This window comes from Mus pahari, chromosome 6 (genome assembly GCF_900095145.1).
Source record: "Mus pahari chromosome 6, PAHARI_EIJ_v1.1, whole genome shotgun sequence".
NCBI classification, from domain to species: domain Eukaryota; kingdom Metazoa; phylum Chordata; class Mammalia; order Rodentia; family Muridae; genus Mus; species Mus pahari.
In genome coordinates, this window is record NC_034595.1 from 88,438,334 (window position 1) to 88,464,996 (window position 26,663).

Below are 26,663 nucleotides of genomic sequence, written 5' to 3' on the forward strand. Positions count from 1 at the left end.
GGCGTGGTCTAGATAGTCCGGACGCGGTGCCTCGGGGGCGGAACCTGGTCTTGTGGGGTGTGGCTAGATGTTTGGAGGTGGGGCCTAGGGCTCCTGAACTTGGCGCCTCGGGGGCGGAGCCGGAGACCTGGGGGCGGGGCGTTCACGGGAGGGCGGGGACGGGAGTTGGTTGGAGTTGGGGGGGGGGAGGAGAGGCGAGCAGTCCGAAGGACTCGGCAGGACAGCGAGCTGGTGGCTGCGGGCGGCGCCGAGCGAGCCAGCGAACGAGGCCGGGCCATGGGGCAGCGGGCAGTGGGCTCGCTGTTGCTGGGGCTGCTGCTGCACACGCGGCTGCTAGCGGTGAGTGTGCGTGACCGAGGGCCGAGGGCGGGGGGCGCGCGCCAACTTGGCGGGGCCACAGGAGGCTGCTCGGCTGGGACTCTGGCCCGGGACGGCCGCGCCCGCGAAGGACCCTGGGCTGGCACTGGCCAGCGCCACCCTGCAGAGTGGGGCTTTCCTAGGGGACGTCCTAGGGATCCAGCCTGGAGGTCAGGGGCCGTCCCCGCAAGCGTGGAAATCGGAGGGTCGCCGGCCACGTTGTTCAGGCTCAAAGTCGCCTCTGGGCATGGCCGGGCCTGCAGTTCTGGCTTTGGGGGGGGGGGGCTGACGGAGAAACTTCTAGCAGGGTGGGAACTTGGCAGGACAAGGGTACTCCTTTCTGCTGCCAACTTGGCAGAGGGGCAGTTCATGGTGATGGGTACCCTGTCAGTCGTCGCTGGAACTTTACCATGCTATCCTCTGGGGGGAGATTATGATCAGGCAGTCAAAAGTTAAAACTTGGAACAAAACTAAGCCTTGTGTGGAGCACTCCATGGGCCCTGGAGTTTTCTAAGCCATAAGCTAAATCAATCACTGCGTTGCACTGAGTCTCCGTGAGACCTGCAGAGAGCTAGTTAACCTCTGGGAGGTAGTCCCACGTGGGTAAAGGGAACTCAGAATGGGAAGCCTCAGGGCAGAACGGGCCTGGATAGAATGAGTGCTGGGTGAAGCGCGCTTACTATGAGCGGGGGCCCAAGAGCAGCTGAGCGTCCCCAGGATTCTTCCTCCATCTCCCAAGTGGGATGCTGTGCGCTCCTTTCAGTTCTGCCCTTATCCTGAGCTCACCATAGGCCACGAGGAGGAGAAGGGAACTCTTGAGTCAGGAATCCTAAGACCTGGAAGGCACTTGGCAGGAGAGGCCCAGAGGACCTGACTGACCTCACGGAGGGCTGGGTGGAGTTGATGGACCCGGTAAGCAGAGGGTGGAAGATGAGGGTGGGGTACCTCTGAGCCCTGCTGTGGTGAGCCAGAGTCCAGGTGCTCCTAGACAGTCTCCCCTGTTCCCTGTTCCCTGTTCTTGGAGCCAAGAGGGTGACTTTTCCAACTGGGCCAGTGTTTACCCAGTGACTGCTTCTCTGTCCTTGCCTGGCTGGCTCTCTCTCACCTCTGCCCTCTTGAGTCACTCCTTAACCGCCCACCAGGCCTGACCCCTTTCTGTTTCTGCCACACCCACATGGCACCTCGCCTCCCCACCCTCCACGGAGCAGCCTTCTCCCTTAACCATCTCTCTGGCCTCATACCCCAAACTGCAACTGCAGGGCACTGCGGTTGCTCCTCATTCAGCCTGAACTTGTAACTCCTAAGACTGACTTTCCCTTCCTCAAGGCAATGACCTAGACCTGGGATGCTGTCTACTTCTGGCTTCCCCTCAGCTCCGTCCTGTAGGGGCTGCACGATGGCAGGAGTGGAGGGTGGAACTGTTTGCGGAGGGCATGGAGGAATTCTACTGAAATTCCCTGACTGCCTCCACTGCCCCATTCTCCCTTTTCATTCACCAAATCTTAATTGTACAGCATTCCCGGACAGCCCGGGGAGTCCCCCAGGCTCATTCATTGGGAAGATACTTTCCTTACCGCTATTGTATGCTGGCCCAAGGTAGGGCTGAGGCGGTTTGGGTGAGTTGGGACACGCCCTTCGCTGCCTTCTAGGACTCAGACTGGTGGGCCGTGATTCAGAGGAGAGAAGAGCAGGCAGCCCTGAAGCTACAGGATCACAGGTGCCGCACAACAGTCACGTGGAAGCCATTGCTGACCCACCCAAGCTCAGAGTTGGCCCCCCTCCCGCAAAGAGCTTAGCCTCAAGGGTCTTACAGACCCAGTTAGAGTCCTAGCTTTTCAAGCCTGAGGTCCGCATCTGTGAAATGGGTGGAGTGTCAGGAAGAAGCATTTTCTAACCCATGTCCCAGCAAGCCTTGTCCCACTGCCCTGGCTCTCCTCAGCCCTTCAGTTTGATTCTAGGCACACAATCAGGTTGGGGGGAGGGCAGCTTACTCCAGGCCAAAGTGTCTAAACCTCATTGGAGGCAAGGACAGTGGTCTGTGATTACTCGGGGGCGTAATTTCTGTTCTGGGGATAGGATGGGGCCAAGCCTGACTGACTCAGGGCCTGCCCTGGCCTGTTGACCCTTTCGTTACGACTGCATCGTAGGCCTTTTTTTTCCTCAGGACCAACCCCACTGTTGATAGGAGTCTTGAGGGATGGCAAGGGATAATGACAGTGTTTTCCAGGCCGAGGGGGGAAGTGGCTGAAATACCTGCTTCCTGCCTCCCTTAGATTTCTTTGCAGGGAAGGCTGCTGGTGGGAGCTGAGGAATTTCTCCTTCCTGGAGTGACCTCAGCTCTCCCCTCCTTACAGCTGGCTACCCTCTCCCCCCTCCCCACCCCCACCCCCACCCCCAGCAGTTACCCACATTGTTCCAGACCTGTGCCCAGGAGAAGGGCAGAGCAGGACCATCCTTAGAGTCTTGGCCGAGGCCGGACTGCAGAGATGCGGTTCCCGCCACCCCCACCTCCAGGCAGGCTGAGCCCTGGGTGTCTGCAGAGTCGTCTGGGCCTTGTCTGGCTTGGCCCGGGCCTGCTCTCAGGATGAGCACAGGCAAGTTAGGATCTGTGGGCCCCAGTCCCTGTCTGGGAGACGGCTCTTTAAAAGGTGCTTGAAGACGGGAGACAGTAAGCGCAGGCAGAGGAAGATCTTGGGGTGCAGGTCTTGGGTCTTTTGTATTTAGTGGCCCCTGATGATTGACACTAAGTTTCTCAGCATGTCCTCTCCTTGCTTCCCTCCTTACTGAGCCCTTACAGCCCTGCCTCCAGCACCCCACTCCCTTGGGACTGTCCTGTCCACTCTCCTACCTTGTGCTTTATTAACTAGGTTTCTGGTTTGTTTTGTTTTGTTTTTTCCTCAATTTTTTTTTCTTTTTAAAAACATTTCAACATTTTTGACAATTCATATACGGTTGTATTTTTGATCATTTTGTCTCCCCGTTGCCTCCTTTCATCCTTAGTAGTTATTTATATATTCATCTTTGGTGTGTTTTAGACAGTCGCACGTATCGCCCAGGCTTGCTTGTCTCAGTGACTATGTGGAGGATGACTTTGAACTCGTGACCTTACTGCCTTCCCAGGCTGAGTGCTGGGGCGCCTGGCTAAGTCCTTTGTTTCTTGAAGGAAGATGCTGAATACACTCCTACCTCAGGACCTTTGTGTCTGCTGTTCTGTCAGCTTGGGACTCTCGACCCTGTAGCCTCAAGCCTCTTCTCCTTCAGGACTTTATAATTCTGCTTAGCCCATCCCCCCACTCCCCACCCTGTGCCCTTCCCCCATCTTCACATCCCCTTCTCCCAGGCAGCACGGAGACTCAAACCCAGGGCTTCTCACATGTGACCGTACGTTCCATGCTGAGGTACACCTTTTGTTTGCTTCTTGTCACCATCTGACAAGTGACTCTGTCCTCTCTTTTCTCTATTTCCTGTGTTCTAAGTTCATGATAACAAGTCCTCATCTCTTTGGTTTTGTTTTTTTTTTTTTTTTTCAAAATTATATTTCTTTCTTTTCCCTGTGTCTGTGTGTATGTATGTGGCGGGGCTGATATGTGTGTGGAGGTCAGAAGACAACTCGTAACCGGTGCTCTTCTTCTAACTTGAATTTAGATCGTCAGGCTTGGCCGCAAGCTCCCCTTACCTGCTGAGCCATCTCACTGGCCCTCTTATCTGATTTTTGTTTATTTATTTTACTTGTTCTCTGTTTTTATTCATTTCTCATCGTGCTTGACTATTTTCAATGACTAATTATTAGTTAAATTTGTTCTTTGACACACACGCACGCGCACGCGCACGCGCACACACACACACACACACACACACACATGACAAGCTAGGCATTCTCACCTTAACTCCCTGATCTCCCCTGTCTACACACCCTGCTCCCCTTCTTCCCTTCTGACTGGTTTGTTTCGTGACCACGGCTATCTGTGCGACCCAGGGCTGGAACTGTCCACTGGAAACCTGGTGGACTGGGCAGAAGACACATAGTTGAAGACAGTGATTCCCCATTGCCCCGCCCCCCAACCAGTCTGTCAACAGCCAAAACAGTCTTTTGTGTTCAGCAGTGAGAGGGTATGCCTCCCTCAGCCCCTCCTTCATCCATGACTGAACTTTGACCGTGGCCAATATTGTGAGGGGCTCAGTGTGGGTAACTATGCCATCCAGTTGGCATAGTTGATTGCCCGCAAATGCATTCATTGAAGTGCGTGAAGTCACGGAGACTAGTGTGGCCCCTGGCCCCTGAGCAGAAGGCACAGAGGTGCAGAGGTTAAGGGACCTGCCCACATTTAGAAGAGTTGAGTCTGGAGATAGGCAAAGCTCTCCCGACATTGCCCACTGTCCCACCCGCCTGCAGCCACCGCCAGATTCTTAACATTTATTGTATATATTAAGGATGTAGTGGGCAGATATGTGATGGGGGTACCAGTTCTCTCCTACCACGTGGTTCCTGGGCATCAGATTCAGGTCTTTAGGTTTGTGTCCAGGCTCCATCACCCACGGAGCCACCTCCCAGGGCCCGAGATCACAATGTGATGAAACTTGTCGCTGATGTCATCAGTGAGAACCCTGGTCCCAGGTGAAACAGGATGACTTCAGGCAAGGCCCAGTGGATACACAGGCTCGGGATGTTGGTGTCTTGGTGACTGTGGGTCGGTCCCCTGGTGATACCAGGAACTGTGGGACAGTCATTTGCAGTGTTGTTAATTTATCTCTTCCTCAAATAGTCTCTGAGGACCAGGTCTATAGCATATGAACGGTCTCTGCCCAGCCTTGCTGTTCATGGTGAGGGAGCTAGGGAGCTATAAACCATGGGGACCACTGACCTGCACGGAGCTGCTGCTTCCTCTTTGTTCCTTAGTTGCTCCGTGCGGTCTGGAGGTTAGGATGGGTCTGGAGAGGCCCGAGGACTGCCTGGCCTTGGGTTAAGAACCGTGGGTGGGATCTGGAATGATGTGGATGATGAATCACAGGCAACTTGGAGGCCAGACTTCTGAGTTTGGGATGGAAGGGGTGGGCTCCCAACCCTGGCCTTTCTCTCCTCTCCGGGTCCAGCTCCAGCTGTGAGGGCCTGGCTGGAGGAGGATGGGAAATGAGACCCAGCTCCCCAGTGGCTTCCTGAAGGTCTGCCAATGCTTTCTTCCTCTCCCTCCTGCTCCTGTCAAAGACAAGGGGGAGCTATGTTGAGGGTCCCTGCCCTGTTGTTAGCCTGCCCCAGCCCAAGCCTTGGCCTCTTCGGCCCTGCCAGTCACTCCCCATCTCAGAGCCTGGAGCTGGCTGACTGAAACCCAGAAATATGTGTGGAACTCGCTTCGCGGGGAGCCGCCAGCCTCACTACCCAGCCTGGTGGCGTCAGGCAGTGTCAATATCGGCCTTGAGAGGGGTGTGGCTCACGGCTGCCTGGGGGTGGCTGTGCCGGGGGACACCACCACGCAGGTCCTAAAACAAGGTGGCTCTTTGAAGCCTGGAAATGTAAGGCCTTCGAGTCTGAGCCCATACCAGAATCGTGGTCCTCTCTGTCCTGTGATGCTCGTTTGGGCCAGGGCTGCAGGAGCATAGGCATTCTCAAGACCAGCCACTAATGCCCTTCTTTCTTGGGACATAGGGGAGGGCTCCCTACAGCTTGGGCTTTTGGAGATGCTTGTAGCACAGAGGCAGACAATGTGGGTTAGACTGGTGATGGAGTCGGTCGGGTGGGCTGGTAAACAGACTTTAAGCCGCAGCTGTCGGCGCGTGTGTATCCCACTTAAAAATTCACTTAGCAACTATTTATGGAGCATCATCCCTGTACTTGAACCTGTACTGGATGCTAAGTTTGCAGCAAAGAACAAAAAAAATATCAAACTCTCACCCCGTCTGTGTCTTGTGTTTTAGCCGGTACAAAAGCCAGTCATACACAGAGGGGGAGGACGAAGCAGAGAAAGGCATAGAGAGTGGCGATGTGGGGATAGGAAGTGCTCTGATAACACATACTGGAGCGCAGAAGGGAAGGGGAGGTGGGCAGATGTCTGGGGAAGGACATCCAGCCAAGGGGACCGGTCGCCATGAAGTCTAGAGGTTGGGGTGTGCCTGGCCTGTGGGGCAGCACCATTGAGGCGGTAGGCAGTGACGGTGCAGATCGGAGCTGGCCGGCAGCAGGAACCGTACAGCCTTGGCGGTCGCAAAGTCCTGGGGTATTAAAGGGTCCCGGTACATTTTAAAAACACTTTATTTACGCATGTGTGTATATGTGTCTGTGTGAACACAGAGGCCAGTAGAGGGCGTTAGAGTCCCTGGAGCTGGAGTTATAGGTGGTTGTGAGCTGCCTGCTGTGGGTGCTGGGAACCAAACTCAGGTCTTCTGCAAGAGCAACGAGTGTTCTTCACTGCTGAGCCTCCGCTCTTGCTCTCCGGCCGTGGTGTTCTAACAGGGTGGCTGTCGTTGCTGTGAGGGTCAGGGGCAAAAGCAAGGAGTCTATAACCCAGACCAGACATGACTGGAGCTAGTTCTGGGTCCATGGACGGGATGGAGCTATTGGGAGTGGGTGGGAGCTTGGGAGGGCTCCAGAGCCTTGAGCATCCAGGATAGAGCTGCTGTGGAATCATGGGACAGCTCCAGGAAGCTGCGTGGAACGTGACAGTATGTGGTAGGTAGTAAAGGGGCAGTGTGGGCTCGGGGTGACTGGCTAGTGGGAAGGCCAGTGGCCTCTGGGCTTCTTCAGTCACTGGATCCCTTTCTGCCCAGGCTGGGGCCTCTGTGGTAAGCTGAGGGCAAAGTGGAGGGCACTTGTGTCCACTTGTGGAACTCACCAGTAGGAATTCCTTATTGGAACCCACAGCCAAGCGCCTAGTCTGTGTTGTGTGTTGTGAATGCATCCGTGAAGCGCGGTGAGGTCCCAAGCTACCTGAGTAGCGTTGGCCAGGTGCTAAGCAGATAGCTGGCAGACGCTGGGCCAGCGAACAAGGCTGGCTTTATAGAGGGAAGGGTCTTTCTCAAGCCCAGGACTCAGATGAGTTAGCTTCCCAGCCACTCCTCTGTGTTGTGGTCTAGAGGGTGTGAGATGAGCTATGACACCCAGTCGACCAGCTTTCCCTTGTCTGTGTCGTCACTGAAACCTCTTCCTCTGGGCATGCGGTACAGAGTAAGTAAGGTAGTGAGCTCGGAGAAGTCTGCTTTCAGTTCTGTAGCTTGTCCCTGACTGGCTGTGTGACCTCGCACACATCGCTAGACATCTCTGACCTTTGGATGGGCTTTGAAGTGTCTGCGTTGTAGTGGTTATGGGTTGACCAGATGAATAGACTTGGGATATGGTAGGTGCTGGACAGCCAATGGATGTTGTTAGACTTCTTCTTATCTTGGTGCAAGGCCAGCATGCTATTTGATGTAGGATCCTAGGACCTGGGATGCCCTATTTCTCTGGACAGGGGTGGGAAGAAACCCAGGCTTATTGAAAGCATGGCTCCCTCTGCCTTTCTCCTGCAGGCGTAGAGCTTAGAGCCCTGGACGGGACTGTGCCTGATCTGTCACTGCCCTCCTTCCCTTGCTGCGGCCACAGCTGCAGGACAGAGTCCACCCTTCTACCCTGATTGCTCCTTCCTGGAGTGGGGAAAGAATGGGGGGGGGGAGAATCACACCCCAGGGTGTGGCTTGGGAAAAGCTGGAGCTTCTGGATAAATCCGCCCCCTTCCCAGCTGTGTGCAGTTGGTAGGCTCTGAGCAACAGAAGGTGTGGCCAAATGGCTCCCCTGGGTGCGGAGAGGATGTTTGAGCATCTTGGGAGGAACAGGAGAGGGGGCGTCCCGGGACCCCATCCCAGCACAGTTCCTCCCTTTCATGCTTAACCTGGAGAATGCTTTCCCAGAGATCCCTGGACAAAATTGTAGAACATCGTCTTTTGCCGTGGCCAGAGCACCACACAGCTCTGAATCTGGCACTTGCAGACTCTCAGAGTTGGCGGGACTGGGAAGAAAGTGGGACACACAGGGGTGCATGATCTTGCCCATTGGGTGAGGTGTGGAGCAGGCAGCCCTCACTGCCTACCAGGGTGGGTCATGCCCAGGTGGTTCGTTTTTAACCCTTGATACCTTTGCCAGCTTCCTCCTCTTCTGGTCGCTGGGAAGGGGAGGCAGGCAGGGTCTTGGCAAGGGGAGGTGGCCTGGAGTGACCTCCACAGATGGTTCTCCTGGGGCTAGGCTGGGAATTCCCAGCTGCCTCTGGCCCCTTCCCAGCCCACCTCTCCCTCCCATGAAGGAGCCAGCCCAGCCCCCACTGCCTGGCAGCCCCTCCGAACCGCTGACTCATCCCTGTCCATGTTTGGCGGTTCCAGTTTTCAAATAGTTGGGAACTGGGATCATGCCTCTCGCTGGAGCCCTGGCTGCCCCTGGATACGTTGAGACCATGACCTCATCAAGCCCAGCCCCAACAGCCTTGGTCACTTTCAGAGCTCGCTGCCACCTACTCTTATGCCTTATGCCATCTTGTAAACCTGGGGCCAGAAGGACCGAGACCCAGAGTTCCCTGAGGATGGGTCAGTCCCTCCACTGACCTAGGGTCCTCTGGTTGCCTAGGTCACTAGCCCGTGTTTAGTAGTGTTCACGCCTTCTTGATTAAAGCTATCATGCTCTAGAGGCAGCCTGGCACGGGGCCTTTTCTTTCTGACTGTTCTGTTGTCTGTGGGCCTTGCGCTATCTCCCCTAAGAGGGACAAACAGACACAGAGTGGCCCAGCCACCTACCCAGTCCACCCCTGGGAGTGGAGCTCAGGTTATCTGACTCCACAGTTTTCATTCTTTCTTCAGTGGGTCAAGCTTAGTGGTTCTAAAGGGAATGCAGGGAGCAGGTTCGTCTCGGCAATGCAATAGAGCGAGGTGTGTATCCGCCACATGGGGTCTAGCTGACTCCTGCTTCTCAGACTTAGTTATCGTTCCCTCTGGACTTCCATCTCAACCCTGGTACTGCTCCCTGGGACAGTCATGTGGCTCTCACCAGGACTGAACCCCCCCCCCCGCAGTCTCAACTAGACCCACGCTTCTCATTGGGCTTTCTGCAACTAGTAGGTGGAGCCAGCCTATGTGCCCCCAGTATGGAGAGATTGAGTGATATACCATGAACAGATAGATACACATGGGATCTAAAGATGAGTCCCAAACTGTCATTCAGACAGCTGGGACATCTGTCCATCCCTCCACCCATTATTCGGTCATTCACCTAACATTCTGAACATTCTGGGGAGTATACCGTACTTCCCGGTAGTGGATTAGCTCTGAAAACAATGACCTGCTCAAGATCCCAGAGCCAGAGGTAAGACTAGCATCTCTGCCTCATGAAGGAGTTGGAGGCTGGGTCTCTGCTCTGCGGGTGCCTCGGGGCTGGGAGAGGCAGGAGCGGAGCAGGGAGCCTCAGTAAGGCCCAGCTCAGAAGCCATTCATTCATAGTCAGATGTTGGGGGACCAGTTTGGCTCCTGTTGTCAGGACTGGCTTCCTGGAGGAAGTGGCCCTGAACATTGGGTGGGTTTGGATAAGCTTAGGGAAGAGGAAGTGTCAGGCAGAGCTCCCAGCCTCCTGGGGGGGGGGGGCCCTCAGCCTGGATCCTATTGTCCCCATTGTCTTTGGGTGTGCAGGGACTGGAAGGAAGGACCCTTCGCCTGCTGCTGGAGCTGTTAAAGCTGAGGGAAGAATGAGAGGAAGTCCCCAAGATAGCTGAGGGGGACATCCACCTTAGCACCCTCCCCCAACCACCTAGTCAGACAATTAGGCAAGAAGTCAAGGCCTGGCCTCCCCTTGGCCACAGCCACACCTCCTTCTCTTCGCTGAGCCTCCATTTTCCCTCTCCTGCAATGTGTTCTTGTTCTTCAGTCTTCCACCCATGGAAGGAGCTTCTCCCAGGAGTGGGAGACCGCTCTCGAGCCCAAGGCCCTCAAGCCTTGGAGTGCCCTCCTTCCTTGATGCAACCAGACTCTGAGCCCCGAAACAAATGAGGGTCTGCGGACTGTTCTATATGCCCTTAGACATTCTTGATCCTGTCCCGTCCTGTATGCTGGTCCTGCGGTGACCTGACCTCTGGGCTCACCTCTGTGCCCTGTGGGTCCCTGATGCTGTTGGTATCTGGCAGTGAAGCACTAGACCAGGAGTCACAAGGTTCTCAGTCACTCACATTCGACACTCAGGGCAAACCTTAGCTTCTGGGAACCTGATCTCCAGGTGTAAACAAACAAACAAACAAACAAACAAAAAACTGGGATCATTCATTCACTCGTCTCTGCCAGATCCTGCACATGGCTAAAGGAACTGCCAGTCCGCTGGGGAGGCGGGCAGAGGGAAGATGCCGCCAGCAGAAGGCCTGGAAGAGTCTAGAGCTCGCTCCAGCATGCCACTGCTCCCTTTGCTACCCCGTCTCAGTGCGGTCTGTATCTCTCCTTCCCTGCCAATGAGCTGGTGGGAGGAGGGGCCCTGGGATTGCTAGGGCAGGGGAGAAGACCCTTGGGAAGGGTTGGGAGCATGGTCACTATGAGTCCCAGTGCGTGAAGAATAAAGGGGCTGATTATACAGTCTGGGCACTTCCTTCTAGGGTACCCGGAAGCGACTCTCAGACCTCAGGTCGAGATTGGACCCAGGAATGAAGAAGGCTAGGTGTGATGATGCGTGTCTATAATTCCAGTCCTCTGGGGGCTGAGGCAGGAGGATCTCAGGTTCCTGGCCTGTCTGGACTATATAGACAGACCCCGCCTCAAAACCAAGGCAACAGCTGGGAATGGTGGCACATGCCTGGAACCCCAGTCCTTGGAGGTGGACGCAGGAAGACTGGGGAGACCCTGTCTTTAAAAGACAGGAAGGAAGGGGACAGAGAGGAGGTTAGAGTCCCCACAGCCCTTTCACCTTCTTCTCTCGATTTTCCTCAATGGAGGAGGCGGAGGAGGTCAGTTTAAACCTGGGACTGAGGTGTGGACATGCCAAGAAAGGGTTAAGTGGGCCTAGTAAGGGGAGGGAACCAGGACACTGGGATAGGAATTTTTGTGATAAGATCAAAGCCTGCAGCCTGCCTGGCCCTCACCTCTGTTTCACCTGAGCAGTTGGAGGGAATTCTCCAGGCCTGAGAACCTGGCCTCCCAGGGGATGGGGTGGGGGAGGGGTCCCACTTTCTTGCTTGCCACACTCCAGTAGGCGTGGCTTTTAAGGCTTCCTATGGCCCTGTGCTCTCCCCCACCTCTGCAGCCCCCTCCCCCCCCCAGGCCTGCTTCTTGCCCTGGCAGATGCTAAAAGCTTCAGGAGCCACCTGTACTTGGCACCTATGGTGTGCAAGCATCGTCTCCAACAGCACACTCCTCTCTTTCTCTCTCTCTCTCTCTCTCTCTCTCTCTCTCTCTCTCTCTCTCTCTCTCTCTCTCCCCGGCCTAAGTCAGTTTTCCCAGAAACCTAGTCAGGTAGAAATACGCGGCGGCCACCACACAGTCCAGAAAGGAGCCCTGAGGAGCCCTTTTATAGTAGGCTGTTAGCCGCTCCACTCCCCCAAGTTCTGCTTGTACTTTGAGGGTGTGTCCTGAAAAAGCAGGGTGACTTGAGTCCTGTTCTAGCTCTTTCAGGGTGCTGTTGCCCTTGGGCTAGTAGATTAACCTTTCTGGGCCTCATCTGTCAGGTAGGTAATGTTTGGAGAGCAGAGGCTGTGTAAATTACTGTCAACCAGAGCAAGGCCTTCACCCCCAACAGGAGCTGTTACTTGCTTTTCTGGTTTCCCTTCAAGAATGCCTGGTCCCAGGTGCTGTAGTTCGCATTCCTTTACTCTGAGGAAAGCCCTAGGTCAATCATTGCTGAGGGATTTTTTTGTTGTTGTTGTTGATACCCTCCAGGCACCTGCTGCCCCCCACCCCCACCCCCCTGCCAGACCTGGTGATGGACATCTGGTAAAACGTGAGTCTTGAGTTGTTGGGTGACCTGGTGGCCCAGACCTCACTGACCCAGTTGTGTGCAAGACATCCCAGACCCAGACAGGGAGGCACTGGCCTCACGGTGCTCGGGTCCGCCTCACTTTCGATCCTGCTCTGCCCTGGTTAATGAACACTTAAGGCTACGGTGGAGTGCCCGCCCTCCAAGCTCTCTAACCACTAGGTCAGCTGCCTGGGTGTTCCCTGCTTTAATGTGGCAGTCCCAATCTGGAACCTTGGAGAAGGGGATTCTGAGTCACAGCCTGTGCTTCTGGGAGCTTGGAGCCACATCGGGGTGAATTGTGGTCTATGTGAGCATGCCCAAGAATAAAACCCCAGGCATTCAGGCTCCTGACATTGAACCTGCCATGTTCCTCTGAGAACGCCCCCTTCCTATAGGGGAATTCCCTGGGGGAGGTTTGGGACAGTGAGACTTGGCTCCTCATTTCCCTTTCTGCCTGCCTGTTCTGGACTGTGTGACCTTGGGCAAGTCCCCTTCCCATCTGGATACTTCCTTATCTCCAAGAAGGGAGTGCTAACCTGTACTGTTCCACGAGTGCAGTGCGGAAAGTGCTTAGGCCATAATTGATGACGGGAGCCATCCACTACTGTAGCAGGGCTTGCATTTAGGAGAAAGTGAAAGTTGAAGCCTACTGGGGCAGCCACCCATGCTCTGGAGCCTGTTAGCTCAGAAGTGGGAGGGAGAACTGAAGCACCCAAGGAGCCCCGCACGGATAGGGCAGGTGGGAGTTGGGAAGGTGACTCAGTTTATATCGTGCTTACCAACTACGCCCAAAGCCCTGGGTTCAATCCCAGAACTGCATGAACCAGCCACAGGGGTGTATGCCTGCAATCCTGGCACTCTCATGGCTTCCGATGTCCCTCCCCCCCCCTCCTTCACCGCCTGTAGCCCACCACCCCTATCCCCAAGTTCACTTCTTGCTCTGGCAGGTACTGAAGGGAGCGGGAGGCAAGAGGACTGCAGATTTAACATTGACCTCAGCGACATAGAAAGTCTGAGGCTGGCCTGGGCAACATGAGACTTGGTTTCCAAAAAGAAGGGGGAAGGGGGCCCAGGGAGGGGTAGGGCTGGCTACTACTCAGTCTTCCAGCCTGCTTGCTCCTGGACTGCGTCCCTGGAGGATGGATGACTATTCTAGGGCCATTAGGCCGTTCCCCCCCCCATCCTGGCTATTTTGAGAGCCCCAGGGAGCAGGGGCGCCGGTTAAATTAGGCAATGTTGCTCCTGGAGGAATGTGTGAGGAGTCTGGTCACCTAGGCTGCTGGGATACCACAGGGCGGGTCTCTCTGCAGAAAGTGACACCGCACTTTGGACCTCTTTGTAAGGGGAGAGGAACAGGCTGGAAACCACAGCTGGGGTGGGGGCGATACTTTGGTCCTCTTTGGGCCTGGTGAGGAGCAGGGGTGAGGGTCGATTGCGGCTGCCGCCTGATGTGGGTGGGGCTTGGGGGTGGAGTGATATGTTGGGAGGATGCTCGGGCAGTCTTGGCCTTGGGTCCCACCTCTCCCTCTCTTTAGCCTTAGGCTCCCAGGCAGGCCACTGGTCCTCACTATCCAGTGAAAGAAGCTCTTTGTGGCGGGCACGCACGCACGGTGTAGTCTGAGCCCTTTGTGGCCTTTATGATTGTAGGGGTGGCTCGTGTGTCTGCAGGGTGGGCCTCACCTGGGAGATCTTCAGGAATGTGGCCTCAGTCCCAACCTAGACCTACTAAATTAAATCCGGAGACAAACCTTCGCAAGCTTCCCAAGGCGGCAGGAGAAGGCCTCCTTTGCTGGTTGTTCTGTTTCATGTTGGAAAACACCCTGTGGTGTGGGGAGTGACAGATGCTGTGAAAACTGCCCAGGAGGGGACCACTGGTCACACTCTCTTCCCTGGGAACGGGGCTCAGGGGACACAGGACAAGCTCCTTTACCTAGAGCTCGTTAGCTCTAGGTACTGGTGTCTCCCTGAATCATGTCCAGTGTATACGCTTGTCCTAGAAAAGGAACTTCATGCTGATGTGGCCTGTGGTGGGGGGACAGTGCCTTTTCTCATAGCGAGGCAGGAAAAGGAGGAATTCAGAAGGAGGAAGGAGGGCTTTGGCTCCAAAGGAGAGCGACTCAAATGACTGTAATTAGGACCCAATGTCTGGAGCTATAAGGTAGAAATGAAGGCCTACAGAAGAGAGAGAAAGGTGTCTTACTCAGTGTCTTTGTCAGGCTTTCTATTCCTGCACAAACATCATGACCAAGAAGAACGTTGGGGAGGAAAGGGTTTATTCAGCTTACACTTCCACACTGCTGTTCATCACCAAAGGAAGTCAGGACTGGAACTCAAGCAGGTCAGGAAGCAGGAGCTGATGCGGAGGCCGTGGAGGGATGTTCCTTACTGGCTTGCTTCCCCTGACTTGCTCAGCTTGCTTTCTTATAGAAGCCAAGACCACCAGCCCAGGGATGGCACCACCCACAGTGCCCCCTCCCCGCTTGATCACTAATTAAGAAAATGCCTTACCGCTGGATCTCATGGAGGCATTTCCTCACCTGAAGCTCCTTTCTCTGTGATAACTCCAGCCTGTGTCAAGTTGACACACAAAACCAGCCAGTGCATGAAGAGATCTCAAAACAAAGGCTATGACGGATGAGCTGGCTTTGGGTGGTGGGCATATTGGGGTGGGGAACACAGCATACCAATAGGAACCACACACATAAAGGCTTCTCCAAGCATGTACTATCCACTTCTGTGGCCCACATGGGACTTAGGGTAATGCAGAAGGACACACCACTCTGAGTTCTTGCAAGGGAAACGTCCCCATGCCCACAGAGACTTGGACCCTCACCAGCCGGGATATTCCATCATCTTTTCTGCCCTTTCTTGTGTTAGAAAAATCAAAGTCCTTTTAATAAATGGCTGCCAGAACTTCTGGTCTGTGTGTGATAACTGTTGTAGCTGGCAGACTTGGGATGGAGAGCAAAGGGACTTGATCTCTTGATTAACGAGGTGCTCTTATCTCTCACTCATGTATGATTTCCGTTAGACTTGCCTGGTGCCGCCGACGACAATAACTCTGGGTGGGGAGCACTGGGTTGGGGCCAGAAACGCACTCCCATCTCCTCTGTGACATAGCAGCTGTGTAGCTCTGACCTCGGGCAAGCCTCGGTTCCTCCTCTGACGATGGAGGCCGTCCTTCCTCCAGGTGTGGCTCCGGGCATGGCAATGGCGCTGAACAGCCTTGTCTGCTATGGTATCTGGGAGCCCTATGTGACTGTTGAGACGTAAAACTTAGTGAAGGAATGTTAAAGAGTTTGAAGAACAGTTTCTCTGCTCACTTGCTTAGTGACAAGTCCCTAGGAGGCAGATGTGGTCAAGACACCCCTTAGCCTGGATGGCGCTGGAGCAGGACCCTGGCATCCTGGCAAGTGGTGGGAATGACCGTGTGCCTGCAGCTAGGGGCTGCCTGGGTTGTCATCGCTACTTCTCTGTCCCATAGGGTGCCACCCAGTCCTCACACTGTTCCTGCTATATGGTGTCAACCCCGATGTCTTCACTGCCTTTTAGTATGGCATCAGACTGGTAACAAATCTATGACCACCTGGCACTGACCCTTGATTCTCCACTCCATTCATTGGTCCTGGTTCTGCCCGTTCTGCTGGTCTTCTTCACCAGCTGTTGGCATCTGGACCCTCTATCATTAGCCTCCAAGAATCGCACTCCTGGTTCACAGTGAGGAAGGGAGTTGGCCTTCTGCTGTGTCCTGAACTCCCAGCAGGGGTGCCTGCTGTCTGGGCCCCTCAACAGGGTGGAGTAGATGGTCTGTTGTGACAGGGGCAGTGGGCATCCTGCCTGCTCCAAGGCTCCAGGACCTGGGCGCTAAGCGTGTTGTTTGCACTTGGCCAGGCCTCATGCTGGTGCGGTGCCCACGAAGGTCAGTCAGCTCTGGCACGCTGGCAACAAAGGCTGCTCCAGAGCATGGGGAGCTAGGCCTGGTCTGAGTCCTGGAGCTGAGGGGCATGTCTGCCGCCCATGGCTGGGTCCTGGGTGCTGAGTGGAGACAAGGCCCAGACAGGCATAGGCAGGCTGGAGACCACCCTGGACAGTTCATGTTGGTACGGTCTCAATGCCACACTGTACCTGTCAGGGGGAAGCTTTGGTCTAGGTTACTAGGTAAGTTTTTTTCATCTTTTTATGTGATGTCCAGACCCTCATCTTTATTCCCCTTCATCCGGCTGCTCCTTTATCCCACAGGAAGTAAAACACATCTGGCCCATGACGTGAGGCTTGTCAAGAAGAGACAACTTCTCAGAGCCCCTGGGTTGGCCTAGGCGGAAATCAGAGTTCTGACCCCATTGCCCGCTGCACTTCTCACCCGTTCCACCCCTCCCTCCTCACCAGAGATCTGAGGACATCACTTGAGCACTTCTCTGGGGAGGAAGTGGACTCCTGGCCCCTCCACGTTCTCATGGGGATGCAGGGTGGGAGGAATACTCAGCAACCCGGGAAGTTGTGCACTTAGGAGACCTGGCCCCTAACAGTTCCCAGAGCATTCTTAGGGACCCTCTGCCTCCAGGCTGAACCGGCTGCTGTTCCTCCAGGCCCTTCCTCATAACAGGCACCCATTCCCTTTGTGCCCCTCCCCCGCAGGCATGCTTAACGATCTGCCCACTTAGTCTCCTCCGGCTGCCGTTTGACAGATGTATTTAAGGGTTTTAATTTATGGTGTCTCTCTACAGCAAGTATCAGCTCCCTGAGGGCTGAGGCGTGCTCTGGCCATAGCCGCCTTTCTGTTTCCTCTGCATGCTGGCCCGCTGGCCTTAGTGCCTAGCCCTTTGTGCTCTGAGCTCATCTCTAAGAATTCGAGTTCCCCCCAGGGGCTCTTGGAACCTCTGGATCCAGTGCAGAGTGGTCACTGGTCGTCCGTCCAAGAGGTCCAACCCTGGAAAATATACTGTGCTGCCCCATGTTTTGGGCTAACAAGTCAGGGCCTTCACCCCAACTGGGCGCTCAGAATCTACTGTAATTGGGTCTGACAGAGTAGGTTTAGGGGTGTTGTCTGTCTCCTGGGATCCCCCTTCCTGCCTTCTATTCTGGGACTGGTCAGTTACGGCAGGGCTTTCTGACTCAGAATAAGAGTTGTCCTGTGGTCCCAAGGTCAGGGCTGGGAGCAGAGGGTAGGCCGAGGTCCCCTGTGTCCCTAGGATATTTAGGGGCAGGTGGACAGGACACTCTCCCTCACCCCCCTCAGCTGCAGACATTCCTAGTCAGAGGTGACAGGCGGCAGGGAGATTTACCATTTCCGGTAACCGGAGTCCCTGGCAATGTAGCTCCCCCTGCCAAGGCCGGGCACCCCTCGCTCTCTGACCATCCTACCGTTCCTTCTTCTGGGATGATGGCCTGTCTGGGGCCTGTCTAGCATATGGGCATGCTTGAGGGAACACCTATAGTCCCAGAGACTGAGACTCGGTGGGTCTCAGGTCCACTTTTAGCCCCAGCCCCAGCCCCAGCCCCAGCCGCTGCTATCCTCTCAACTCTCTCCTGTATGGTAACTAGGGAAGGCAGTAGGTCCTGTGTTAGCAGCCAAGGAGGCCTGGTTCCTGGGTCTTCCTCTTCTGTCACAGCCCCGGCAGGCCCGTCCTCTCCAGAGCCGGGTCTTCTCCTTGCACCCAGCCTTGCCCTGGACTGCTGCCAGGGCTTTTGAAGTAAGAATATGAGGCCCAAATGCTGCTTCCCGAGGGACCAGCAGTGCTGAGATGAGATTTGAACAGGCCCTGCCGCCTTTGCTGGTCACTCTAACCATGCTTCTGTCCCCTCCCTGGGTCTCTCCCTCCCATTCTGATAAATGAAGGTTATCCGCTTAGATGATCCTTTCCAGCCCTGGTGGCCCACATTCTGGGGATACTTTGGAGCTCTCTGTGTCCGTGTGTCCCTCTTGAGGCTTGGTGACAGGAGTTGTTCTCTCTGGCAGTTCTGGAGCTCACACTTTTGCTCATGGGTTTGAGGAAGGGGAGGGGTGGAAAGGAAGAGAGGGGAAGAGCGCAGGATACAAAGCCCTTGGGTTGTTCTGTTGAATCAGGTGGTCATTTTTGTTCCCATTTGCTGGTCAAGAAACTGAGGCTCAGAGAGGTCAAGTGAGTTGCCCAGGGCCACACAGCTAAGAAAGTCGCCAGGCTAGAGTCCGGGGCCCACTGGTGGGAAGTGGTGTGTGGCCACATTGCTTTGGATGGCTGTGATTTGTTAAAAGAATATATTTAATACATTATGGATCTTTTCCTAGACGTGTGAACATGCTGCAGTAATATGAGTGCTTCTTTCTGTGTTCAAACTACATTTCCCAAGCTGCCTCCCGCACCCGGGAGTAGCCCAGAAAGCCTTTGTTCTACAATTTTTTGAGTTTTTGCCTTGGAAAATATGGTCAACGTTAATTATGGGTGTGTAAGAGTTCAGAGGAGGGAGAGAGAGGCCTGTGGGCTAGCGCTGGTCAGGAGTGGAGAGCTGAGTGAGGCCGAGTTCACAATCTCTAAGAAGGACACCCCCGTCCCCCAAAGTGCTCACAAAGGACAAAGGGGATTGTGGGCAGAGAAGCCAATAGGGCCCCCAGCCCGTGTTCCGCCCACAGACCTATACTCCAGCCCTCCATTCTCTGCCGGGTTCCCCCAGAACTGGGCGAAGGGCCGGGGTGGATGGGGTAGCATGCCCGGCATCCCAGCCAGCGGGCCCAACGAGGCCCCTGGGACTTGCGCAGTGGCTGCCTGAGGACTCAGATAACCCTGGCCAGCTAGCGCCACCTCCTCCTCTGCCTCTGCCTGTGAGGCCCTTGGCCCCAAAGCCCCAGCAGCTGTCAGCCGGGAAGGGTGACAGAGGAAGGCCAGAGGTGACTTCCCAGGCTGCTCTTCTCCTTCAGCCGGGCCGAGCCCAGCCCTGTCATCAGCTGCTGGGCTTGGAGTCTCCTCCTTGTAGCTTCTCACCGTCAGTTTTTAGCCCCGCCTCTGGAAGAGGTTGGGGCACATGGTGGGGGGTGGGGTGGGGAGCAGGGCATGATCACATCCTTTAATCGCTTTGATCCCACTAAAGATCTGAAGGCAGAGATGAATGTCCTGTTTTTCTGTGAGAGGAAACTGATTCAGAGAGGCGAAGTGACTGGCCCAAAGTCACAGAGCTACATCGCCACAGTTTAACCGCTGGCTCTTGGCCCCCCAGTCCAGTGCCCCGTGCTCCTGTCTTTAAGGAGTGCTATGCACCACGCACGCTGACAGAAACTTGACGGTCCTATTCCCAGCTTGCACATTCAGGCAGACTGATCAGCCGTTTAGGATGGGACTTCCATATTCTTGCTTAGGTGCTCCTGGAGCTGAGCCCAATGAAATGAGCTAATGAGTTTTCAACAGTAGTTAGCCCAGGCTTGCCCGCCGAGCAGGCAGCATAGTTATAGAAAGCTAGCCACTTGTACACTCTACAGGGGTTCCAGACACATCCCACAAACATTTGCAGCAATCAGTAAATATTTGGCACCTACTGTGTGCCAGGTACTGGAACGGGAGTGAAAAACCACCCACCCACGCTTCCCCAACTCCCTGCTTACATTGACCCCCCCCTCCCCATGTAGCGCCCGGGGAGATGCCTCTGTGTTAACCACAAAAGCTAGCTCTGCATATGTGGGGACTTGTGATGCACACACATCAGGGCTGCAGATGAGAGGCCTGGGGTGCATAGATCATGGTAGATGGCTGCTCGGGGCCTAGAACTCTGCTTCTCGGAGGGTCTGTGGCTTGCTTCTGCTGCTGGGGCTGAGACACAGCTTTAATGCCAATTCCTAGGGCCCCAGCCCTAGGAAAGAGATTATTGGGAGCGATGGGGGATGCAGCCATTGAGGTCCAGGCAGCCACAAGTTCAGGAAGGTCTTGTGGAGGACAAAGCTTCTTGGTCCCCAGGGAGGAGGCCCAGCCAGGTCTTTAAATACCCAAGGATGCCCAGAATAGTCCCCATTGTCTCGGCCCAAGGTTGAGAGAGAGAGCGCGCGCGAGCTGACAGAGCCTAGCAGGTTCTGAGAGAGGCTGGGGCTGGAGGCGGGGGCAGGAGGTCTGGGATACTTCCCTATATGGCGGTTCAGTGTTTCTGCTAATACTTCTCCATTTGCCTCCTGCAGGAAGGCCTGGGAAGGGCAGGGCGGCAGTGAGCTGCCAAAGAGGGAGCCAGTGGGTGGGGGGACTCCCAGGGAGGCCTGCGTGCCCCTTTGTGTGTGAGGGATCTATGTGCATTGGCCTGCAGAGCCCTCCTGTGGGCAGACCTAGCCCAGCCCCCGCCCTGCCCAGGGCCTCCTGGCACCTTTGCCAGCTCTGGCTATTTTGAGCACTGGTTGCATTTAGACTTGGGGAATGATGGTTGATTCTGCCCAGACCGATGGTGCTGGGCTGAGGTGTAGGGGAGGCCACTCCTTCAACTCCCTGGGGCCTCTGTCTCTGGCCTCTGCCTCAAAGGGTCTCTCGGTCATAGGATGTAAGGGAACGAAGGCGGGACTCCACAAGGAAGGCGGAGTTCACCACCAGCCTCATCCTTTGGGGACAACTACTCGCTGTATCAGGAATATTTGTATTTCTTCTAAGAAACAAGACGTGAAATCCTTTACAGGGGGGCGTTTCCTGCTCCCCATGGGCCACTGGGAAGTTTGAAATATGCACCCGAGTGTCTCCGACCCGCGTGTCTCTGCAGGCTTGTCTGCCTGCCCTCCCTGGGTCCTGGAGTATATTTACTTTATTATCTCTTGCTGTTGCCTGAAGCAGGAAGGGTAGGGAGACCCCAGCTCAGCTCCTGTGACGTGGCTTGTCCTGATTTGGTCAATGCTCCCCGTCCCTAGTAGTCAGACTCCCTTTTTGCTGAAGAGGAGGCACAGGCTGGGATTTTTAGAATCCTAAGGTTTTGAGGTTTTAGTGTGCTAAAGCCAGAAGGGAAGTCAGAGCGCAGCGAGGTTGGGATCCCCCGGACCTGGTGCTCCAGGCAGTTAGCTGTGAGTGGCCCAGTGTGGGTGCTGGGCATCAAATTCCGGACAGTAGGAGCTTTGCAGCGAGGAAAGTTCCAAGTCACATTTGGGAATTGATAAATGAGTTTCCGCACACCAGACCTTCATGGGTACGCTTGTCTGCATAGATGATACCTACTCCTGTCCCAGGGTTACCGTGCCCTGGAAGGGACATTTGTTGTGAGGTCACAGGGCCCTGCCCATCTCCATTGGAGCATCTGTGGGCCCCCGGCCTGCTACCGTTTCCTTCCCTTCCCGCAAGCAGATGAGGAAATCCTAGGGCAGGGGTGCTGGCCTCCTCGGCCCAGGTTCCAGCTTCCCTTCAGCCTGTTTTTTCCTGTGCTGGATGCTCACGGCAGCCATACTGAAAGCCTCACGAAGTCGGGCTGCCTGGCTGTCTTGAACAAAGCCCTTGAGCTGGCTCTGTTCGCCTCTGAGCCCTCTGCCTGCTCTGCCTGCTCCTTGGGACACTCTTCAGGGGCTGGTGACCACTTGTCCCTCAGAGGTGGGCATTTTGCTTAAAGCCCAGGCATTAGGAGCAAAGCAGGTGCGACCGGGTGATGCACAGTTCCTTCTAGGCTTGTGCCGAGGTGTCCTGGGTTCAAGTCTCAGCTCTTACAACCCTGTCACTATGGATGGGCAAGCTGGCTCTTGGAGCCTCAGTTACTTTGCTGGTAAATCACCCCCCTCCATTTTTTAAAATTTGTGGTTGGCGCTGGGACGGCTCCGTGGTTAAGAGCACTTTCGGCTCTTCCAGCACCCACAGCAAGCAGGCTCATAATCACCTCTAACTCCAGGGGGTCCAACACTCTCTTTTGGCCCTCCTGACTTCCCGTACCACACACAGCAGGAACTTGTACAGACACCCACACGTACACGTACATAAAATAAAAAGTAGATTGAAAATTTTATTTTATTTTTAATTCATTTTTATTTATGGACATTGGTGTCTATGTGGGGGTGTCAGATCTCCTGGGACGGGAATTACAGATGGTTGTGAGCCGCCATGTGGGTGCTGGGAATTGAATCCAGATCCTGTAGAAGAGCAGCCAGGGCTTAACCGCTGAACCATCTCTCCAGTCCCGAAAATTTTATTTTTAAGATGATGGGTAGGTGCCAGGGTGGAGGTGTGTGCAGAGGGCTCTAATCCCTAAGCTGGAGTTATAGTCCAACATGGGTGCTGGGACCCAAACCCAGGTCCTCAGCAAGAACAAAATGCAATCTTAACCACTGAGCAGTCTGCAGCACTAACCACTGGGCCATCTCTGCAGCACACCCCAACCCCCGTCCTTTCTTGAATTTAATAACTACGGTGAGCACCTGCCATGGAGCTGCAGGGCACAGGGGCCTTGGTGGAACCTTCTAGTGGAGGGGAGGATGGACAGATAAACATGCCAACAGGAGGATGGAGTAGCCAGTGAGAGCCAGGAGGATTGGGAGGGGGGGGGGCTAACATGGATCCCAGACCTGGAGTGTGGCCTAGGCAGGTCTCTAAATGGTGACATTTGAGCAGAAACCAGGGGAAGAGAGGAGTGACTGATGGAATGTGTGGGTACAGGGACCAAGGAAGAGAACACAGCAAGTGCAAAGGCCCTGGGGTAGGAAGAGCCTAGGCCTTCCTAGGCGTTTCTGGTTAGTCTGAAGAAGGCAACGTAGCTGAGAGAAAGAGAACAGAAAGGGAGGTTGGCAGGTGTGTGTGTGTGTGTGTGTGTGTGTGTGTGTGTGTGTGTCTGCCTGTCTGTCCGTCCATCCATCGGTTGCCATAGTGAGGGCCTTTCTTCTCACCCTTTAGTGGGTTGAAGGCAACAAAAAGGCCTGATACAATAGGTTTAGGGAGTAGACATTCTCGTTATTGGCGTCTCGTTTCAATGGAAGCCTGGCGAACATACCCCAGCCTCCTTAGAGAAATCTGCAGGTGTGGACAGGACAGGCCGGGTGAAACTGGCCTCAGAATCCTAGACAGGCCAGTGCCCCACAGCAGCAGGACTGCCAGGAGCCAGCGAACCTGAGATATAAGGCAGGCTGTGAACAGGAGGTGGCACGTGAACGCTGCGGGCAGTTGGCACCGGCTGTGCTTGGCAGAGTGTTCAGCCCCCCCCCCCAGGGACCTTTCTTCTGGGCTGCTCTGCCTGGAAACTGTTCTCACCGCCATCCTTGACCATATCCGACCTGAGGGTGAGGTGGGAGCACTTCCCAGAGGGATTACTGGGTGCTCCCTGGAGCTGCAGGGGAGCACTTCAGCCTCCAGGAGAGGCCCATTCTTGGGATGTTTTTAGGAACCTGTAGGGAGTTGAGAGTCCGTGGAGAGTGGGAGCCTTCAGTGTTCACAGTGGAGCTGAGGGCCAAGCACTTGGAAGTGGGAAAGCCCAGGCGTGGCTCCCCTGATGGCCTCTATCTCACTCATGGCCCTCTGCGCAGCTCCCTCCTGCCCCTCCACAGGCCACAGGCCTTCCCCAAGCGCCCCTGAACCCAAGCATGCCCTTCTACTTTGAGCCTGCTCCACTCCACTAAATATCTCCAGACCCTTGCTAAGTGGGGGACCTCTCTGTGCACCCTTAGCCTCTGTCCTTCCATGTCACACCCTTGTTCACACTGCATGGTCATCACTGGGTTGGTGGTTTGGACCCCACAGAGCTCAGATAGCTCATATAGTCCAGGCTAGCCTCAAACTCACTATGTAACTGAGGATGACCTTGAACTCCTGCTTCTGCCTCCTAGGTGCTGGGATTACATCGGTACTCCAGCATACCCAGTGGCAGTTAGAGCATGCTGGGTAAATACTCTGTCATATCCCCAATACTCTCCATATCCCCAAGCCCTTGTTTTTGAAGATGTTGAGACAGGGTCTTGCTATGTAGAGCAGGCTAGCCCCTAACTCACAGCAGTCCTGTCCCGCTGTCTTTGTCTCCCCGGTGTCGAGATTGCGGGCTACACCCAGTTGGCTTCATCCCTCTATGTGGGCCCAGCAGAACAGAACTCAGGAAGTAGAGTTAGAGGTGATTTGAATTCAGTCTTAATGAGAGGGCTGGTTGGTGAAATAGTTGGGAAAAATAGGACACCCAGCTAGAAAGTGGCATGGTGGCCTGAAATCAAGGTGTCTGACTGAGTGCTGGGTCTGGCTCTCTCTACCTCACTTCCAGAGATCTCATGAGTTCTCCTAGCCTGCCTGGTCAGAAGCAGATGGGCATAGACGTCAGCCTAGCTGTGTGAGAGGGATGCTGAGGGGACGGGCACCTCAAGGCCTCCGAGGGCAAGGCTTCAGAGTCCTCAGTCCTCCCTTCCCCACGAGCTCCAGGCTCCACCAGGCACAGCGGTGCACACCCGTGATCCGGGTACTCCGAAGGCTGAGGCAGGAGGATTCCCTATAGGTTTTAGTCCAGCCTGGGCTGGAAACTGTCTCAAAAAATAAAATAAAGTAAAATGATTTAAAAAAAAAAAAAAAGCAACAACAAATCAAAATAACAATAAGCCACCTTCTTGGCATACACAGCGGTCTTGAGCCTGGATAATGGACACCTCCTGAAGCTGCTAAAAGAAAAAGCAGCAGGCTGTGGGTGGTGTTCAAAGCCACATTGGAAAGCCTCCAGTCTCAAGTTCCTGCACCATAGGTTTTTAACCACAAGCCCCAATCGATTCCAGGCCTTGGGGAGCAGGGGTCAGGGGTCAAGTAGGGGGTCTCCTGGCCCCTGTTGCTGAGCTAGTTAAGAGCAGGTAAGCCTCGAGCCCCCTGCGTTTCAAATGTAGTTCCCATTAGCTGTGTGTCCTTGGCAGGTTACTTTACCTCTCTGTGCCTCGTTTCCTGACTTGTGAGTCACAGTCTCCACGACTTGATATGGATTTAAGTGTTCTGAGGTCACCACCTGTCCGCTGTCCGCGCACAGCGGCACTCGGTCAACCCTTGTCCTCCTTTAGGGGAGTGGATTCTTCCCAGCCAAGTGGCTGGCAGAGGTCCTGCTGCCGCCTCGAGGGCCCAAGTGTGAGAAGCTGGCAGTCCTCCTGAGTGGCACGGGCACGTGGGTCTGCCAGAGAAGGCACAGCCACCTCTTTTCCAGCCCGGCGCCCCTCTCAGACTGCCAGGGGATTAAAAGCCTTTGGGCCTTTGTGTCCTGCTCACCCGCCCCTGGCGGTTTGCACTGCAAACTGCTGCCCCGACAGATTCCTTTCCCCTCTGCCGTCTGTTGCCCTCGACCGGACACTGCAGAGGGGGAGGGGGCGTCTTGGCCCTGTCCCTGTAGTCTGAGCTGGATCAGGGAACTCGGCACTTGTAGGGTGTCTTGCTTGGAACCCGCATCATGGCAGAGGGGCCGAGGTTTGGGGCTGTGGCCATGTCGTCCAGGGGAGAGACGAGGCAAGTAGTCAGACCCACCCCCACCGTCTCTGGATTCTGATGAGGTGAGCTCACTCCAGCCCCAGATGCCTGGAGTCTTGCCCTGGGCAGCCATAGCTGCCCTGGGGAGCTGCTTGGAGGGGGAGGGGCTCAGAACTTCCTGACCAGCTGTGGGGGTGGAGGGGGTTCAGTTCCAGACCTGGGCCATGGAGACAGAGGCTGGGAGCTGGTCACCCAAGGCATGCGAAGAATGTCTCCGGAGAACCCCCCTTCCATCCCACTCCCCACCCTCGGCTAGCCCCAGAGCTGGCAGGTAGCTGGAACAGAAACCCAGCTCTGTGGCTCACCCTAGCCTAGACTCTGTCCATTAACCAGCCTCCCTCATTCCAGACCAGGAGGTGAGCCCAGGCAGGGAGCTCACACCCCACCTCGCCTCAGCCACACCCACCCTCACTTCCCCTCTCCACACACACTGTCCACAGTGCTTAGCAGCAGGCCCTCACCTGCCTGATCATAGGTACACACTGTCCTCTCTGAACCTCCACGTCCTCATGGAAACGAGTTCGCAGAGGCAGGATGAAGGCTCTTGGGGTTGGATGTAGTTTGGAATCCAGAAGTTTTTGAGTCTGAGAAAAGACACTCAGAGCACTTGCCAGCTGCGAGGTGACATCCTCCATGGGACCCGGGGCCACGCCCCACAATCAAAGGCATCGACATTGCTGCCAAAATCTTGTAGTTCAGCAGGTTTCAGTGTCTGAAGCCTTAAAAGCCAACACTTGAGAAGTGGAATCAAAATCTTAAGTCTGAGGCCAGCCTGGTCTACAGAGCAAGTTCCAGACCAGCCAGGGCTACACAGTGACTCCCTGTCTCAAGGACAAACAGAAACAAAACCATACTGAGCACAGTGTCTTTTGTTTTGTTTTGTTTTGTTTTGTTTTGTTTTTGTTTTTGAGACAGGGTTTCTCTGTGTAGTCCTGGCTGTCCTGGAACTCACTCTGTAGACCAGGCTGGCCTTGAACTCAGAAATCCACCTGCCTCTG

At 55.1% G+C, this 26,663-nt stretch overlaps 1 protein-coding gene across 2 annotated transcripts in view; it reads left to right on the forward strand.

Moving 5' to 3' along the window:
* The first annotated feature begins 214 nt into the window (after positions 1–214).
* Positions 215–26,663, forward strand: part of Hspg2 (heparan sulfate proteoglycan 2) — a 99,411-nt gene continuing 72,962 nt past the window's right edge. For both annotated transcript variants that reach the window (XM_029540296.1, XM_029540295.1), the window contains exon 1: positions 215–339. In XM_029540296.1, the coding sequence (XP_029396156.1) occupies positions 277–339 (63 nt within the window). In that variant the 5' untranslated portion in view covers positions 215–276. The remainder of the gene's footprint in view (positions 340–26,663) is intronic.